This window comes from Pteropus vampyrus, unplaced genomic scaffold, assembly GCF_000151845.1.
Source record: "Pteropus vampyrus isolate Shadow unplaced genomic scaffold, Pvam_2.0 Scaffold498, whole genome shotgun sequence".
NCBI lineage: Eukaryota > Metazoa > Chordata > Mammalia > Chiroptera > Pteropodidae > Pteropus > Pteropus vampyrus.
In genome coordinates this window covers 25,657-45,008 of record NW_011889279.1, presented here as the reverse complement: position 1 = coordinate 45,008, position 19,352 = coordinate 25,657, and the positions used below count along the sequence as shown (strand labels likewise).

The 19,352-nt window shown below is 33.0% G+C and overlaps 1 protein-coding gene across 7 annotated transcripts in view; it reads left to right on the top strand.

Moving 5' to 3' along the window:
• Positions 1-19,352, top strand: part of LMBRD2 (LMBR1 domain containing 2) — a 41,892-nt gene that overhangs the window by 15,478 nt on the left and 7,062 nt on the right. For all 7 annotated transcript variants that reach the window (XM_023524838.1, XM_023524837.1, XM_023524836.1 and 4 more), the window contains 10 exons: positions 367-577; positions 6,806-6,880; positions 8,073-8,186; positions 8,506-8,689; positions 11,687-11,868; positions 12,696-12,829; positions 14,236-14,341; positions 15,014-15,111; positions 16,973-17,076; positions 18,275-18,321. In XM_023524838.1, coding sequence (XP_023380606.1) covers positions 367-577; positions 6,806-6,880; positions 8,073-8,186; positions 8,506-8,689; positions 11,687-11,868; positions 12,696-12,829; positions 14,236-14,341; positions 15,014-15,111; positions 16,973-17,076; positions 18,275-18,321 — 1,255 coding nt within the window. The remainder of the gene's footprint in view (positions 1-366; positions 578-6,805; positions 6,881-8,072; positions 8,187-8,505; positions 8,690-11,686; positions 11,869-12,695; positions 12,830-14,235; positions 14,342-15,013; positions 15,112-16,972; positions 17,077-18,274; positions 18,322-19,352) is intronic.

The window sequence follows — 19,352 nt, the reverse complement described above, 5'->3', positions numbered from 1 at the left end:
AGGATAATAGTGATAGTCCTCCCTGTTGCATTCCTGAGATTTTCATGGGTCTGCCTCAAAACAAGTTAAAATTTTTTTCAGGCTTTTCTTGGTTAATATTGAGTAAGAAAGCACCTAATGAAAAATATGTTTCCTTCAGGATAATTTTTCCCATGAACTATCCTAGATTTTAATATTAACTATAATAGAAGCAGTGTTTCCTGTGTTAAAGTCTGTTTCTGCAGTCTAGTTTTTTCACATAAAATTTTAGCCATCCTTTATGGTGGTTGATATATGAAAAACCATTTGACACTAGTTTCATTTCACATTTTTTTGGGGAAATTTTACCTATCTGTTATCTGCTTATGTTTTTTTTTTTTCTCTTAGGAACCAGCTTCAGACAATTGGAATAGCTGCTGCAAATACATGGGGTCTGTTTCTTCTTGTGTTATTGTTAGGGTATGGTTTGGTAGAAATTCCTCGATCATACTGGAATGGAGCAAAAAGAGGTTATCTACTTATGAAAACTTATTTTAAGGCAGCCAAGTTGATGACAGAGAAAGCAGATGCGGAAGAGACTCTGGAAGATGTCATGGAGGTAAGCAAATTTAAACCTTACAGTCAGTAGCACGTTGTGTGTGTCTCCTCTTGAATACACTGTTGATTTGTTGTTTTTGTCGTTAGCACATTGACGTGCTTTAGGCTGAAAATTTGGTAATGTGCAATCCTTAAGAATGTCTCATCCACTAGGATGACTTCATATTGGCAGCTCAGCTTTATGAGATGTCATCTCTATCATCTAACTGACAAAGATTTAGGGAGAATATATTCAACAGTGCAGGGTTATACTTGTTGTCTTTGGTTAACTTCTAGTAGTGCCCTCTTTTACTCTTTAAAGTCTCTTGGATTAGATGATAAATTATATGGTTACCTTGACATAGTGGAAGTGAAAATTAGCAATCAGAGGACACTTCTTCCTGAAAGCTTAACCCAAAGTAATCCCACCAAATCTGGAAACCTCTTTAGAGAACAATAGTTAAGGGAATTTGTATCAGTAACTTTTGTTTCCTATCTGTAATCTTAATAAGGCATTTCATTTTACTCATAAAATGCAGGTGACTTGAACTAACTTCACAAAGTTGTTGAAAGTATAAATTTCAGTAATATACAACAAATTATAAAATTTTACTGTTGAATAATTATTTGGTTATTGATTTAAAAAGCAATTGTTGTAGTCTCCTCACATTTTACTCTTCTGGGAAAAAACCATTCTAATGATGTTACTCACTCTCTAACTTAAAACCTGATGTTGAAGGTTTTTCATTTATGTTAGAATAAACTCCAAAATGTTTTAATGTGGCCTATCGAAAAACAGTTTGCCTCATGTTTAGCTCTCCATCTTTATCTCTAGCCTCTGTCTTCCTCATACTGGTCACCTTTGGTTCCTCACACTTTTTAATGGTGATAATAGCAAACAAGTATATAGACTTACTTATTTACTAGTGACTTTCTAAGAACTGTACATATATTAATATATTATCATAACAGCCTTAGGAAGGATTCTTTAAATCCTCATTTTACAAATGAAAAAAAAAACAAGGCACAGGTTAAGTTTCTCATATTCACACAACTAGTAAGCGATAGAGCTGGGTAGTCTGACTTTAGTTCATGCTTTAACAGGGATTGGCAAACTTTCTGTTAAAGACCAGCTAGTAAATATTTTAGGCTTTGTATGCCACATGGTCTTTGTTGTGACCCCTCTGTCACTGTAGCATGAAAGCAGTCATAGACAGTATATAAATGAATGAGCAAGGACATGTTCCAAACAAGGACATGTGGCTAGATTTGATCTGGTGAGCCAACCCCTACTATAACCATTACATTCATTGCTTCTCTTTTCTGTCTTAGAGCATGTGATTCCCAAACTCGGAATGCTCTTTTCTCCACTCTCTTTAGCTAATTCCTATTTTATTTTCAAGTCTCAACATAAGTGGAGAATTCTTCTGTATTAGTTTCCTAGTGCTGCCATAACAAAGTACCACAAACTGGGTGGTTTAGACAACAGAAATGTGTTGTCTCACAGTCCTCTAGGCTAAAAGTCCAAGATCAAGATGTCAGCAGGGTTGGTTCCTTCAAAGAACTGCAGGGAAAATCTCTACCATGACTCTCAGCTTCTGGTGGTTTGCCAGCAGTTTTCAGTGTTCCTTGGCTTGTTAGATCTCTCCCTTCATATTCACATGGTATTCTCCCCGTGTGCCTATCTGTGTCCAAATTTCCCCTTTTCATAAGGACACAGTCTTATTAGTTTAGGGGCCCACCCTACTCCAGTATGACCTTATCTTATTTTAACTAATTATATTTGTAATAGTCCTATTTTCAAATAAGATCACATTTTGAAGTACTGGGGTTTGGGACTCCCAACATATGAATTTTGGAGGAGACACAATTTAACCCATAACACCTTCCCTGGTCTTCCAGACTCATAGACACTTGGCAACCATTTTTAAGTGAGTAAATAAATGAACAAAAGAATGTGTACTGTGATTGAAAATTTTTATGTTGACTTTTCAGCATTTATTCCCTATGACATGTAAGAACTGTAGCAGAAAACATTGATTCAAAATGCAGGAGTATATCTCATATAAATAGTAATCTATTACATTTCCTCAGGTAGATGATGGATATTATTACATTTTTCAAAAGAAGATAATTCATATTTGATAACTTTTATATTTGAAAATTTGAATTTTTTTTTTTACGTAATAGTCTACATTTTTATCTTGATTTTTACTTTAGTGAGATAGTCCTAGTGTTTCTCCATTAAGTGTGATAAGGACCTTTTTTTAAAGTTTTTTTTTTTATTAAATTTATTGGGGTGACATTGGATAATAAAATTATATAGGTTTCAAGTGTACAATTCAATAATACATCATCTGTATATTACATTGTGTGTTTACCACCCAAAGTCAAATCTGCCATCATCATATATTTGACCTCCTTTATCCTTATCTACCTCCCCCACCCCTTTTCCTTTGGTAATCACTAAACTGTTGTCTGTGTCTGTGAGATTTTTTTTGTTTGTCTTGTTCATTTGTTACTTTCAGTTTTATATCCCACATATGAGTCAAATCATGTGATTCTCAACGTTTCCTGCCTGACTTATTTCATTTAGCATGATAATCTCAAGATCTATCCATGTTGTCACAAATGGCAGTATTTCATCTTATGACTAATATTTCATTGTATGTATGTACCACATCTTCTTTATCTAATCATCTATCAAGAATTTTTTTGAAAAAATATTTGAAAATTTCTATTTGATAATAAAATAATTAAAAGAAGATAATTTAAATTGATAGCGTTCCCCTCAAAAGTTGGTATCGAATTTAATCATTTTAGATTTGAGGAATGTGGATTTCACTAGCTCATTCAATATTCCTTCAACAAATGTAAATCCAATTTATTACTTAAGGTCTGGATTTTGCTGGGAGGAGTCTTCATTGTCTGCGTAAAGATAGATTTGTTTTTGTTGTTGTTGTGAGTAAGAGGCCTCTACTTAGGAATAGAATGTGGAAAATTAGGATTGGCATTGATGCTTTCTTTGCTATTTTAGTATAGATTTAAGTTGTGAGAGATTTAAAAAGTTTTAGCTAGGAGAAAATTTTCCATGTAAATAAGAAACCACTTTTTTTTATTGAATATATTTGATATGTAACATCATGTAAATTTAAGGTATATAAAATGTTAATTTGATACATTTATATATTGTAAGAAACTGTTCTTCTTAATGGATGTTTTGAAAATAGCAACAGGTCCACATAGATAGCAGAACTCCAGCCCCTTCTCCTGCCCTTTAAAAATGTATAATTTTTCAGGTATGAATTTTTTTGTCTGTGTATTTCAAGGGAACTTGGGATCTTTTCTGGTTTTCTGAATATCTGAAAATTTATAAACTTGAAAAGAAAATTTTTTCATTATTTAATATTTTGTCTTCTTCTCATGTTAAGTGCTATGCAGAACTGGCCATTCGGATACTAACTACCTGGAGTGAGAACTGTGCAGTCCTTTATAGTTTAGGGTAAATGTGATGTGAATTATACAAAGGAGATGCCCTAGTATAGAGAGATTTCAGTTATGAATAGAGATCAGAGGAAGAGGTGAAATATGACCTGAGTCTTGAAGGATGGGTGAATTTTTTATAACTGGCAGCATTCCAGTCAGATATCAGGTGGTTTTTAAATCAGATTAACTGAGTATAAAGTTTATGTTGGAAAGATAAAACTTGTGAGGTTTGAAAGATAGGTTGTAGACAGAAAGTAGGGCCTTGAATGTCAGACTGAAAAGTCCAGACTATATTCAAAAGCAGTGAGGAATCATTGACACCTTGCAAGCAGGGAAGTGACATGATTCTGTGGTGTAGGATGATCAGTCTGATGGAGGTGTGCAGAATAAAGCATGGAGCAAAAATATGAATAATTTACTTTGAGAGAAAACTTAAACTACATGGGCTTTGAATACATCTTGTAAAAGACCACAAAGTTTAATCACCTTTTTTGGCGGGGAGAGGAGTGGTAGTTAATTATTATATTTTTCAACTCTCCGTAGAATCTTCCAAATGCAATTTTATAAAAACCAGTTTAGTGTGTTTATGCTTCTCTCTGAAGTGAATGTTTACATCCGTGTATCTATTACTTTTCTTTGAAGCATGAGTAAAACTTATAAGCCATCAGACCATTCAAAAGATATCTGCTAGATGGCCTAAGAAATCACCTCTACCTTTTGTCATTTTTCGAGGTAGAGGAATTTGGAGAGGGACAATCAGCCATTTATTTCTACTGAAAATTGCCTATTAGCCCAATTTGATGGATGTTGTCTGGCCTGCCTAGTAAATTGATTAGGCACAGTAATGACAGAGCTCAAAATTATGTTTTATATGAAGAAAATAAGCTAATATTTCAAATACTTTCCACACTTTATAAAAATTAGGAACTTTTAAAGGAAACTTAATTTTAATACAAATATAGCAAATATCAATAGTTAACTGTTTCAGTACTAATTTTGGTTTAATATGGCTAAAGAATGTAAAGGAAAAATATGATATTTCATATATAGTATATAACCAGACTGTACAGTTCATATTCAAAGTTGTGCTGGCAAGCCAATAAAACTTTAAGGCAGCTTAGTAATGGAAAATAGTAATGTTTCAAGCACCTTTGAAAACCCCAATTCTTACCTTGTTACTCCATGGTTAGGCCTCACTCAGTGATCACAGAATAGACTTCATAAGGACTTCTGGATGCTGTGCTTTTACTCCTTCAGCCTGGGCAAGTACTTCTCAGGCCCTTACTCTTTTCCCTCTGCTCACGCTGGACTTCTTTTAGTTCCTCGAAAGTCCTTGTTCACTTCTGCTTGAAGGCCTTTGTACATGCTGTCCCTCTAACTGGAATATTCTTGTCCCTTCCTTTGATGGACTGACCCCTCATGTTTATCTCATTTTCTATAATCAGTTCATCATGAAGTCTCCCACACTAAATTATATAGCAGTTTCCTCACCATTTCTCTCTGAATAATGTATTTTTCTCATTAAGCTAATAAGCTCCTTCATAGGAGCAATGTCTTTTGGTACAGATTATTCATAGGGTCTGCATATTTACAGTTTTGATGGATATTGCTAAATTACCTCCACATTTTACTGTTGTCTGTGGGGACGTGTTTCCCCACAGTCTTACCTCATTACATAATACCAATTTTTTATAATTTTGTAAGAATTGTTCTCAATTTGTAATTGTTTTTAGCCAGCTTGAATATCTTTTCAGACATTTATTGGCCAGTTGTATTTCTTCTGTGTTTTTCCATTTTCTTGTTGACTTGCAAGAGCGCTCCATATATTAAGGGTAATGATTTTTTGTAATGTAAGTTACACATATTTTTTCATAACTTTGTCTATATGCCAGATGGTTTCCCGGCCTCCAGTTTTGTATACCCTAAGGCCATTCTCTACCCTATAATCAGAATTTTTTTTTTTTTAATATTCTGGTCAGTTCTGCCTTGCTTCCCAGCCTTTGAACATGTCATTTATTTTGTCTAGAACAGTGGTTCCAACATTTTAAAAATTTCATTAATATTATAGAATATTGATTCTTTTAGAACTACTGCTTCTCACGATTCTTCTCCCTAACCTCTTTATACCTTTCGTACTCATGCAATAGCTTATTTAATTGTTTCATCACTAGACACTAATCTTAGAGACCTATAACATCATGTCTTCCCACCCTACCCTCTAGTATGGATTGTGGTGACCTTACACATAGCACAGTGCTGGCCTGTAGCATGCTTTTAATAAACATATGGAATGACTCCTTAGTTGTGATTTCTGTGGAGTATTCTTTCATTGGAAAGGAGCAGGTGCTTTGTGACATTGGTAACCTGTTCTGCTTCTTCTGGTTTCTTCACTGTATTTTAGGTTATGAGATAATTCAGCTTGATGAGCAAAGTAAAGGAACACAGTCCTTTTCTTTTAGGATCACAAAGTTTGTCTGATCCTTCATGACTTTTTTATGATGCTATTCATCCTTGTGTACCAAGTAAGCAAGTGATAAAGGAGTAAATCTAGGGTATAGATATAGCTATTATATAACTTTGTACATATTTTACTTGTGTTCATGAGAACTTTTATTCAATAAATGATACTTCATGTATATGCTAAGTAATTTGGGTTGAAATTAAACTCGTGAGAATATATGTATACAGTACCTAGAACATTCTCATTTGAAATATCTGATCTATAGAAGTGGAAATATTTTCATTTCTATTACTGTTTTTATAGGAGGTTCGTAAAGTGAATGAAAGCATCAAGTATAACCACCCACTGAGAAAATGTGTTGACACAATACTTAAAAAGGTAATTAAATCATATTCTCACATATTTTCCTTCAAAATATAAATTTCTATAATATTATTATGAAAGCATTAGAAAAATATGAGAACAGCCTGTGACTAAAGTCTTCTCAACTTCTTTCCATTTTTATGGACATATTGACCATAAACCGATAGTAATATGTGCATAGAATTTGTTCCTTTGTTATTACAAGTTTAATATTGATTGTTGGCAATATTTTTCATTGAAGTGTGGGTATAGAAGTTATATTAAGTAATATATAGTGATTGCCATGACACAATGATGGAGATGGACCTTTACAGTTTGTAAAAGTGTCATTAAAGTGGTCAGGAAAGGCATATATCCTATAAGAAAATAAACGAGGATCTTAATCTATTTCATTCAGCTTCCTACATGTCATTTAATCGTAAAATGAATGACATTATGAGATATATAACATATTTGATAAGAAGCCATACAATTAAGGTTTTGATGTACTGTTATTGAATTAGGAATATTCATATTTCTAAAAATGATTATTCCAAAAATAAGTTCTCCAGTTATCTTTTCTGCAACTGTGGAACCACTGAACTATCTTTTCCTATATTTTAAATCTTTTTATGTTGACTATTAGCTAGTGTTCCTTTTGGCTAAGATGATAGTCATGAGAATCAATTCTCTAATCATTGATCTCACATTTACTACCTTTCGAGACCTATTCAAGGAAGTTAACTAACTTGCCCAATTTCGTATAGATAAGAAATGATTAATAGTAGGGCAGATGATTCTAAATCATGTATTTGTTTCTCTGTACTATCCTTTTCAAAAATTCAACAACTTGTATTTGTTATGATTCTTTATCATTATTTAGCTAGGAAAATAACTGACAATTTTTATCAGGCAGGTGCTTACCTAGAATAATCTGCTCAAAAACTAGTTAGTTGCTTCATGTAGGTAAGCTCCCTCACTACCTGGCTTGAGCTAGTATATCTGAGTACAAAGACTAATATTAATAGGGGGAAGAAGAAACTCAATGCATCTTTTAAAACATTTTCAAAAACTGTCAGCAAGTAAAATTCCAACTATTTAGAGATGACGATAATGGAAGATATTTTTGAGAAAATTAGAAATGTCCAAGTATATAAGATTTTTAATAAAAATAAAGTTTTTATATTTTTGCAAATAAGATTTTTAAAAACCTACTTGTTCCTTTTAGTGCCCTACAGAGTATCAGGAAAAAATGGGTAGGAACATGGATGATTATGAAGATTTCGACGAAAAGCGTAATACCTACCCAAGTGAAAAAAGTTTGGTGAAACTACATAAACAGGTAATTATTAGTTATAGCTAATTTACTTACTGATGTTTTAATTAGAAGTATAATTACTTTCTACAAAAAATAAATTCTGAGTGAAATGTTTTAACTTTATGTTTCTTGACATGGGCATTATAGGCATTTGGGGAGGGAGAATTATTCACTGAACATAACTGTTACATATACTACAGAATATTAACATCCTTGGCCCCACTCAGCCAATGCCACTAGCACTTCCCCATTGTTGTGACAACCAAAACATGCTCCTTAGTGGGGAGTTGAACTACTGTTGGATCAGAACACTGACACATATACCTCTTGTTCTCTTTTTTAGGTTATTTATTCAGTTCAGAGGCACCGTCGAACTCAAGTACAATGGCAAATTCTTTTGGAACAAGCATTTTATCTAGAAGATGTAGCAAAAAATGAAACTAGTGCTACTCATCAGTTTGTTCACACCTTTCAATCTCCAGAGCCAGAAAATAGATTTATCCAATATTTTTATAATCCTACAGTTGGTATGTAATTTGATATACATTTCGAAGTTTAATGATAATTTTTCTGAAGGATGCAGAGTTGAATTGTATTTGTTTATTTAACTTATATTATTTGGTAATATTACGTATCTAATAAACTCCTCCCCCTCAAAATTATTTTACTTGTCATATAACATATATTAGTTTCCACTGTTACTTCACAGATAATCAAAATTCTATGCAAAAATATATGCAATATGTTAAGCATATTTTGTATACCTAATATATACTTAAAATAATTAGAATTTTAAGTAATTTTATATCACAAGCTTGGGTCTCTCCTTCAGTCTTGACATACTACTAAAATATTTCCTCAAGAAGTCTTTATTCACATTTATTAATTTTATTTACAAAACCTACACTCATAATTATTCTGTTCTCCTTTATGATTATTTGACACTTTCTTCAGTGTTATTCAAATTTAATATAAAGAAATTAATAAAAAATATCAGTGTCACAGTATTAAAACTTATGTTTACCTCATGTATGCAAATAAATGGTTCTGTTCACTTGATTCTCTTTTTCATGTTTGGTCTTGAGTATGAAGACATAATGGTCATAACAAATATCAGAAAACTTCTTCAATGAAGATCTTTTCTAATTAAATGAGGGAATTATGTGACACCTGTTTTCATGTGTGCTATGTTTCGGCGGGCACTTGGTGTAATTAAACAAAAAAGAAAAATTTCTGCCTTTGTGGAGTGAAAAACAGACAGCATACACATAAAAGTATAAATAAGATGCTGAGTAGGTAGTTGGCTTTAGAAATTGGAGTTCAGAGGAGAAATCTGGTCTGCAGATATAAATTAGGGTGTCATCAATGGATGGGTGGACCATGGGCCAGGACAAAATCAGTAAATGATTGGGATGGAGAAGAGATAATCTGAAGACCAAGCCAGAGACAGTCCAGAATTTAACCATCAGATTGATGAGGAGGAACCAGCAGAACAGACTAGAAAAGGAATGGCCAGTGAAATAGGAAAACTAGGACAATTAAGTGTTTTGAGGAAAAGGGTATATAATGTACCTTTCCAAATGTTGCAGGTAGGTTGATTATCATGAATATTAAGACTTGACATTGGCTTTCAGAGAAGTGAGGGTGGAGTAAAGGTAAAAATATCTAGAGTTTAAAAGAAATAAGAAGGAGAGCAGGTAGAAGCATTAAGAATAGACATCTCTCAAAATATTTTCCTTATTAAAGGGAATAGAGACAAGAGGTAGTAGGAGGATGGCAAAGTCGAGAAATTATAGCAAGTCATGTACAAATGATATCTTAGAGGAAATTTGATGAGATAGAAGAAAATGGCTGGGACAGTGTTCGTATATAGGAGAGATGAAATGGGAAATAGTGAACAGTGACAAGAAAGACCTTAGATTAGGAGATAAGGCCCAAATGTACTTGAGCAGGTGAGAAGATGTAGTAGAAATTTGGGGAGCTTCTATTTTCTCAATGAAGTGCTGAGAGTAAGTATAAAGGAAGAGATTTTGGAGATTCGAAGAAAGAAAAGTTGCAAAATAGTTGCTTAGGAGATTAGTCGCATGGGAGAAAATTAGTGGATTATAGTAGGCTAGGTAGGCAGTGCTCAGAGACCACTTGAAGCTAGTGATTAAGAATTTCAAGTGAGACGAGTCAACAAGTTGTGTGTCTTACTCCTGAAATTTACAGTTCGTGGGTGCAGACTCGGGGTAGCCAAGGAGTTGGTAGCCATGGTGTGGTTCAGTTTAGCCAAGTACAGGGAATCGAGAGGAAGCAAAAGAATTGGGATGTTGAAGAGTGATTATTCACAAAGTCCATTGAATCTGAGCTGGTAAAGAAAGGACATCAGGGTGTTAAGTGGCAATAAAAAAGAAGCAGAATAAATGGATTGTTGGTCCAGGTAGAGGTAGTCAGTAGAGTTGGAATACTAGATGAAGGTGTTGCTAGATGAGATTATAAGTAAGGATTGAGATTATGAGTAAGGGTTGGAGTTATTGGCGATAGAAGGTTTAGGGAGTGAGCAGTTGAGATAGGATGGAGGACAGAATCATTGGAGGAGAGGAGGGCTAGGAAATGGAAGACCAGAGTTTTGAAAGGAGTATCAGGAATTAATTATGCTGACAGTGTAATTGAAAAGATTTAGAGTGAGCCAGAAGCTTAACTCAGCAATGAATGAAGTGAAATACAGCCTTTTCAATTTTGTGAGCTTGCTTCTTCTTTTTTTTTTTTACTTCTATTTTTACCTCAAGTCAGACTTAACAAAAAGTTGCCAGAATAGTATAAAGAATTCCCATATACCCTTCTCCCAGATTCTCCAAATGTTAACATTTTACCATATTCATTTTCTTTACCTTTCTCTCTGTGTATATATTTTTCCTTAATCTTTTCAAAATTGAATCCAAATGTGATGCCTCTTTACTCCTGTTTCAGTGTGTATTTTCTAAAAATAGAGACATTTTGTTACATAACCAACTGCGATGATCAAAATCAGGAAATTAGCATCAATACAATCTGTTATCTACAGACCTTATTCAGATGCTAATTGTCTCAATAATATTCTTTATAAAAAATCCCAGATCACATATTTTATTCAACTGTCATGTACCCTTAGTCTCCTTTAATCTGGAATAATTTCTAAGTTTCCATTTGTGTTTTATGACATAGATGTTTTTGGAGGGTACAGGCCAGTTTTTTTTTTTTGTTTTTTTGTTTTGTTTTGTTTTGAGTGTCCTTGAATTTGAGTTGATATTTTCTCATAATTAGGAATACTGTAGCAGTGATGTTGTGTTCTCATTGCATCATAGCAGGAGGTACATGGTATGTTTGTCCCATTACTGGTGATCGTTTGGTTAGGATGGTGTCTCCCTGGTTCCTTCACTGTAAAATTACTATTTTTCTCTTTGCAATTACATATCTTGTATGGAGATATTTTGAAGCAATGTAAATACACTGTTATTCCTTTATGGTTTTCCCTAATCATTTTTTTTTCTTTTATCTTCCAGAATGGTACTGGGAATGTCTTTTGCGACCATGGTTTCATAGAATACTTGCTGTGGTTTTGTCCATCTTCTCTGTGATTGTTGTGTGGTCAGAGTGCACATTCTTTAGCACTACACCTGTCTTATCCCTTTTTGCAGTCTTTATACAGCTGGCTGAAAAAACATACAATTATATTTATATTGAGGTCAGTTTATTTTATATCTGTCATAAATAAATGTCAGTTCATAGTATAATTCTTAACTGCTGCACCTTTTCTCCATATATTTCTTCTAGTAATAATGAAAGCAGTGAAGTTTCTCACAGTGTTATTATTCATACTTCCAAAAATGAGCCTTATCAATTTACCCAGACCATATAAACTAAGAACTGTATTTAAGGAGAGACAAGAAGATGCAAAATAGTGCAAAATACTTTTATGAGAATTCTTTGATCCTCTTTGTGCCAGGGAAGCTACCTAACTTATAGTCTTCATATGAAGAGTTGCCAAGGGAATGAGAGAATAGACTCACTTCAGGAGGTAGATTTGCAATTTAGGGATCGGATGTAGAACTGATTGAAGTGTAGATTTTTTTCGTAATTTCATTATCTTAAATGTTTAAAAAAATTCCTACTCTAAATTTTAGAATGTCAATAAACGTTAGCTGGAAATAAAGGATAATGTTCGTGATAATACATAAAGTAGTAAAACTGTTGTCTATTTTTTAAAATTTATTTATTTAAATTAGTTTCAAGTACTGTAGTACATTGGTTAGACATCTATATAGTTCATAAAACGATCCCCCACTTGCTCCCTCCTTCCCCTGATCCTCCACCTAGCCATCATATTAATGCTAACTGCATTCCCTATGCTGAGCTCCCCATCTCTGTGACCAACTCTCAACTACTGATTTGTACTTCTTTAACCCTTCACCCCATTCCTCAGTTCCCAGCCCCCCTCCCCTCTGGCCGTCACCAAATTGTCCATTATATAAAATCCGTTAGTGTTAATCTACTTTGTTTTTGTTTTTTCAGATTGCTTGCTTCCTTTCCATCTTCTTCCTAAGTATCTGTGTTTATTCTACTGTGTTCAGGATTCGTGTATTTAACTATTATTACTTGGCTTCACATCACCAGACCGATGCTTACAGCCTTCTTTTCAGTGGCATGTAAGTAGATTGTGTTTAGAAGCAAGGGAAATGTCTCCATTGTATGTATCCTTATGGATTTCGCTTTCATTTCTCGTTTGTGGGTCTTCCACCAACACCTGTATTTCCCTGGGCTAATCGATTGGGTTTAAATATTAATTAGTTTTTTGTTGCTTGCTAGATAAATCCTGCTTGAAGTTTTGGGTTAAAATACCCAAGCTAGATTAGGAAGGAAAAGAAGGATGTAGCCTGGATTTACCAATTAGAGATTTAATAAATAGGTTAGTGAAAATAGGAACATTTGAGAGTGAGAGACTAAGTGAGACCTAGAGGGTATTCCAAGATTCAGTGGCCTCAAACTGAATTGTAGAAGACTGAGGAAGCCAAAAGGAGTAATTTTTACTAAGAGCTTTAGCAAGAGTTTTGAGAGATGGCTCCAGCTTCGGCTAGGTTATACAATCGATTATTTGTCCATATTGTTAAATTAGTCATATTAGATATTTATAAAAGCTGGACTTAGAGAGGGTCACAGAAGAATCACTATATGAAATATCTCTAAGACCTTTTTTTTTTTTTTTTTTTACCTTTTTTCCCAAATAGTTATAGACTCACAAGAATTTGCAAATACAATACAGAGTCCTATTAACCTTCACCCAGCTAGCTTCCCCCAATGGAGACATTTTATATAGCTCTTGTACAATATCAAAACCAGGAAATTTACATTGATACGTTACTATTGACTACAGACCTTATTTAATTCTCATTTTTTTTTATCCTTTATTTCTGTGTGTGTCTGTCTAGATTCCTATAATGACCACCACAATCAAGACACACAGCTGTCCTAGCACCACAAAAGCATTCCTCATATTACCTCTGTATTCACACCCTCCTTTCATTTTCTTCTTCCCCTTTTCTTCAACTCTGTAGATCTGTAAGATTCTCTCTTTATCTGGACAATACTGAGCTCTAACAATTCTTTATACTTCTAGTTATCAGAGTGTTATACTTTGATGATAAAACTTCAGATCTTTTATGTAACGAGGGCAATTCCCCTTGAGAATGTTACCATCCTTGTCGTGCTGCTGAGACAGATTGCACAGATGGTAGACTTGAAAGAGGTACCATAGAAAGGCATTTCACAAATTCTTGGGATAAAGCAGTGGTAACCACCAAAGCAGGCAGCCTGAGACTGGAGTTTTGCCTTGTAGATGTTGATGCTTTTAAGAAAGATGTGATTAATAGGATTTTCAGAAAGTCACCCAAGTAATAAGGGAGGTTCACATTAATAATTCAAAATACATATAATACAGATAGGTGAAAATAATAGTTACAATGATGTGAAATGTTCCTGATTAATTTCAATATAATACAAAATGTATTTTGCTGCTTTATTTTTTATATATTCTGTTTATAAATGCTTATTGCAGGTTATTTTGCCGTTTGACTCCTCCTTTATGTCTTAATTTCTTGGGTTTGACACATATGGATTCATCCATCTCTCACCGGAATACACAGCCAACTGCTTATACATCTGTAAGTATGGTCAGAAAACAGAGTTCTTTAGATTCATTGTCTATGTGGGATGTTATTATTGTGAAATTTCTTTTAACACAGAAAAGTTCTATTGCATTGAATCTTTTTTTTTTCTATATATATAGTTCTATATATATTGAATCTTTTTTTTTAATAACCAAAACTTTCTTTTAAAGGTTGTATGTGTAATTACTGACTAGACAAAAGTGACTTTGCTTTCTTTTATTATAAAAAAAGGTTTTTTGTTCACATAGGTGATCCAGTTGAATAGCATCAATAGACCTGACTTATACTAATACTAACTTTTATATCTGTAGTCAATGTATATAATTTTCAGTAGTATTTATAAAATATTAATTTTCTTTAAGAGAAAACCTTAGTAAATAAACAGATTTAAGATTTGTGTTAGTTTAAGATATACAACATAATGATTTGATATATGTATATATGCTGAAATGATTACCACAATAAGTTTAGTTAGCATGCATCAACTCAAAGTTATAGTTTTCTTCTTGTGATGAGAACTTAAAAATCAGCTTATGTAGTCCTTTATTTTTACTTTTTGAAAAGTCCAAATTTATATAACCAGTTATGCATGAATTTTCTAATGATGGAAAAGAATGAAAAATATAGAACTGTAATGATTTAACTTACTTTTTTCTTGCTCCTCAGATTATGGGTTCCATGAAAGTTTTATCCTTTATTGCAGATGGATTCTATATATATTATCCTATGTTGGTGGTAATTCTCTGCATTGCTACTTATTTTAGGTAAGAAACTTAATGTCGCTTATTTTTCCACATACTCTTAGCCTAATCTGGATATTCCTTCTTCTTGAAGCTCTTTTAAATATTCACTGGTTGGGTTCTAGTTGTTTGTTTTATTATGACTTTGAGGATGCTGGGGATAATTTAAAGGGATTGCTTGATCTCTGAAGATATTTTCAAGAAGAGTTATTCTATTATAACTATTTAGGCTGCAAAGTAATAGGATTAATTATAGAATATTAACTCTAAATCCTGGCCTTTGCCACTGACACCCAACATAGCTTATAAAACATTCCCATGCCCAGCTTCTATCCAGTAACATAAATTTAGTCTTCGGGCCTTTCCCATAATCATTGCTGGGTTTCTGGGTGCTTCAGACCATAGCCAGCACAAAAGGTCATGTGAGGAGCAATTGTAATCAGACGGTGCAAGTAAGGCTAGAAAGTACATGGGCTGCTCTTCTTATAGGATTAGGAAAAGTGGTAGAATCTTGGCAGACGTAACACAAAAAAGGAGTTAAAGGACAGGTGTACTTGTCTTTGAGAGCCTTGTTTTACCTACTTCCCATGTCAGGTGCTCTTCTACCCACATCCTGTACTCTGTCCACCCTCTTCACTGCTTGACAGTGAAGAAATGTGACATACATACATATTATCAATAGTATGTATGTACTCACATTAAGATATCAAGTAAACATACAAGTATTGTTTGAAATAAATTCTCTTTTATTTTTAAAAACATCTATATTTTCTCATAAGGGAGATAAAAGATTAAAATTTAAAATAAAGCTGTTAATATGAAATGATAGTAAATTTATTGAGTTTTTTTCTATAAGATCGAAAAGATTTAGGTTTATACTGTGATTATGTATTAAAGGGAGAGAACAATCATCTTTTGGATGTCCAAAACTAAGTTTTGATTTATGCTTATTCACTTAAAAAATTTATAAACTATTAATGGAACATTAAAAGCTTATGTATAAGTTATGTCTTCTCATGTTAGTAATTCTGTTGGTAAGATTAGCATCTCTTATTAGATTGTTAATATGGATCAAGTAATAGACGGATGGGATAGTGCTTTGTCAACTATAAAATCTTAAACACAAGGATTTATCATGTCTAAAAGGAAAATTGTTAAACTTAAAAATAATTCCTTAAAAGTATTATTTTAGAGTTAATTAGGATAAACTTTAAGAAAAAAAAAAAGATTATATTTTTCAATTTTCACATTATCTCTTAAAATGGATATTCTGTTAATGGAAGTATATGAAACAATGCCTTGCTGACATTTTAATGGTAACTTGACTTTCATTGATTCATTTTTTTTTGAAATGCTCCCACATTTAGTTTAAATAATTCCCATAATACTAGCAATACAGCCATACCTAGAGCTAATTTTCAGAATTAAACACCTAGAGAGTGTAAGGCTGTTTCCTGATACTTTACATAAAGCTAAGACCTTTCCAAAGACAGTTATCTAGTTTGCGGCTTCTCATCCTGGGATATAGTGTTTTCACAAGAATATGAGGATGGTAAGGGAATATTTAAAGTCACAGAATTAGCAGTACTAATATTGCTGTTTGAATGTAAGAAAAGAATAAATTGTTTCTGTATTATAGCTATTGTTTCGAATCCTGGTATAATAATTTTCTGAAGGTATACTAATGACCTAACTTAATTTGTTTCTATAACAAATCTGGGTGTGGTACATACTCTAGTCAGTGGAGTACTGGGCATATAAACTTCTTAGAAATAAGTACTTCTTAAAGACAAATGTAACTATGTATCTTGGTATGATAAATAATAATACTACATATTTATAATGTGAAGTAATGCTTATCTTTTTGAAAATCTCCTTTTATTAGTTTGGGAACTCGTTGTTTGAATCTACTTGGTTTCCAGCAGTTTATGGGAGATAATGATATGACATCAGACTTAGTCGATGAAGGAAAAGAATTAATTAGACGAGGTAAGATTTGTCTTTTAAAATAAATGAAGGCAAAGCACTAAAATTCAAAATACAAAATTAATATTTGTATAGTTTATAAGTTTTAATTTATTTAAAGAAATTACAAATTAATGTTTTTTTTAGCTGAAAACCTACATAAGGCTTTCATAGCAAAAATAATTTGAAAACATAAATGATTGTCTCATCTTTCTTTAAGAAATTCTGCAGCAGAAGTTATTTAGTATGTCTACAACTAAAGAATGCCCTTGTATGGTGTTGGAGTTATTTTAATGTTCACTTTGAAACAGATATGCCAAGTTTAATACAACTCTAAAACTCATTAATTTAAAGAATCATCAGTTTAATACTGCATAGAAAATCATTCAAGCCAAGGCTGGTTTTTAGAATGTGATGATTAACAACCTGTTAGAATCCATGGCACTCTGCTAGAATCTAATCTCAAAATGGATTCCAATTTCCTGATGTTTGAGTGATGGTAGGATAGGGGGAAAAGGAACACAGAACTTGAATTTGGGGTCATTGATTTTTAGACACTCCCCGTACTTGGGTCTGGGCTTTGGTGTGATACTTAGTTAAATGTAAGCCAAAATGTGTTGTGGCTCTAATATAAGCTGGTATAGCCTTCATAGCTCTCATAGAAAGGTGGCATCTTGTTAATGTAATAGTTCTACTGCTTTTGCATTAATTAGACCTCATATGGAGTATCATATCCAGTCTTGGGTAAGATTTTCACGAGTAAGACTAATAAATCAGAAGGTATTTAGAGGATAGCCAGAAGTATAAGTCTGTAGAGCATGTCTCATGAGAAAAAACAAAACAAAACACTGAGTATATAGTTAGGAGAGAATAAGAGTAAAGATACTTATACAGAAAGAAGTATGAACTTAATTTAGAAGATAGGACATAAAGAAAAGAGAAGTTACAGGGAAACAAATTTCAAGTCACCATGAGGAAGAACTTTTTCCTCACTGTAGCTATTCAGAGTGAGCCTTTAAATGGCCATCTCCAACAACAGTAGAGAAGTTAGGTGATCTCTGGAGTTAAGTGATCTCTGAAGCTTTTTCCAACAATAACCTATTACCTTTGACTTTATAGTAATTTAAAGGAAATTGGTCATAGCCTGGTACCTTTACTTCAGTTACTCTACATCTAATTAAACCGTGTTATACCAAATTTGAGACCACTTTTCTGTCTCTAGAGAAGAGAAAAAGACAAAGGCAAGAAGAAGGTGAAAATCGAAGAAGAGTAAGTACAGTACTTATTAAATTGCTATAACCTAAAGATAAATGTGAAATATAAGAATCTTACTGATTAGAATAATTGGCTAAAGACCAAAGAATAGTGGGGAAAGACATAGGACATATTTTTAAAGAAAGGTAATTTTAATAGTTCAGGTGTAAATGCTAGGTGTCTTGTCAGACGTTTTAAAAAATCATTAGTAATTACTTCATGTCCAGCATCTAGCAGTGTCTTGCCTAAGGTTGGTGCTCAGTAAACAATTCATGTAATCTTACTATGAAAGTGACTTTGATTGCTTTATAATTATACTTTTTTATGACATTAATTTTATTCCTCTTTAATTTTTCTTCACTCTTCTATTTAGTGAGGTGAACTAACTTCCTCTTAGAGAGTGAAAAGGCAAAAAATGAGAAAAATCTAGTCAAAATTACCACAAGTTTCCAACACCTGGGTGTATCTATACTGGAAAAGTGAAGACTCAGGAGACAAGATAGTAGTGGTCTTCATGTATGTGTGTCGTGTAAAGAGAGACTTGTTCTTCATTTCAGAGGCATAACTAGAACCAAAGAGTGGAAGTTACTGAAGAGAGAGTTCACCTCTCTATGAAAAATTTCCACAGTTCACCAAAATTGCAATGAGGTGATAATGCATAGAAATTTTCCATGTCATCTACTAAGAGAGCCAAAAAGCATCTGCATAGCTATTTTACAGAAACCCTGCATGACATGGGAATTGAATTAGGTGACCCCTAATATTCCTTTCAATTCTAAGAATTTAATGAGCAGAATCCTAGTTAATATGATTTTAGTGAAGTTAAGACCATATACAATGCCATGTGAGTAATTATCTAATTTTCTTTGTATAAACCTTTAATTTCACTGTCAAAAATGAGTTGAGATATCTAATAATTTTAGTTAATTTGGGTAGAAGAAAGTTTTGTTAACATCTCATTAATTATTATGAGTTCTCACAACTTTTACATGGTCCAGTTAAGCTTATTGTAGTTGTAATATTGTTTTGACATTTTAGATAGAAGA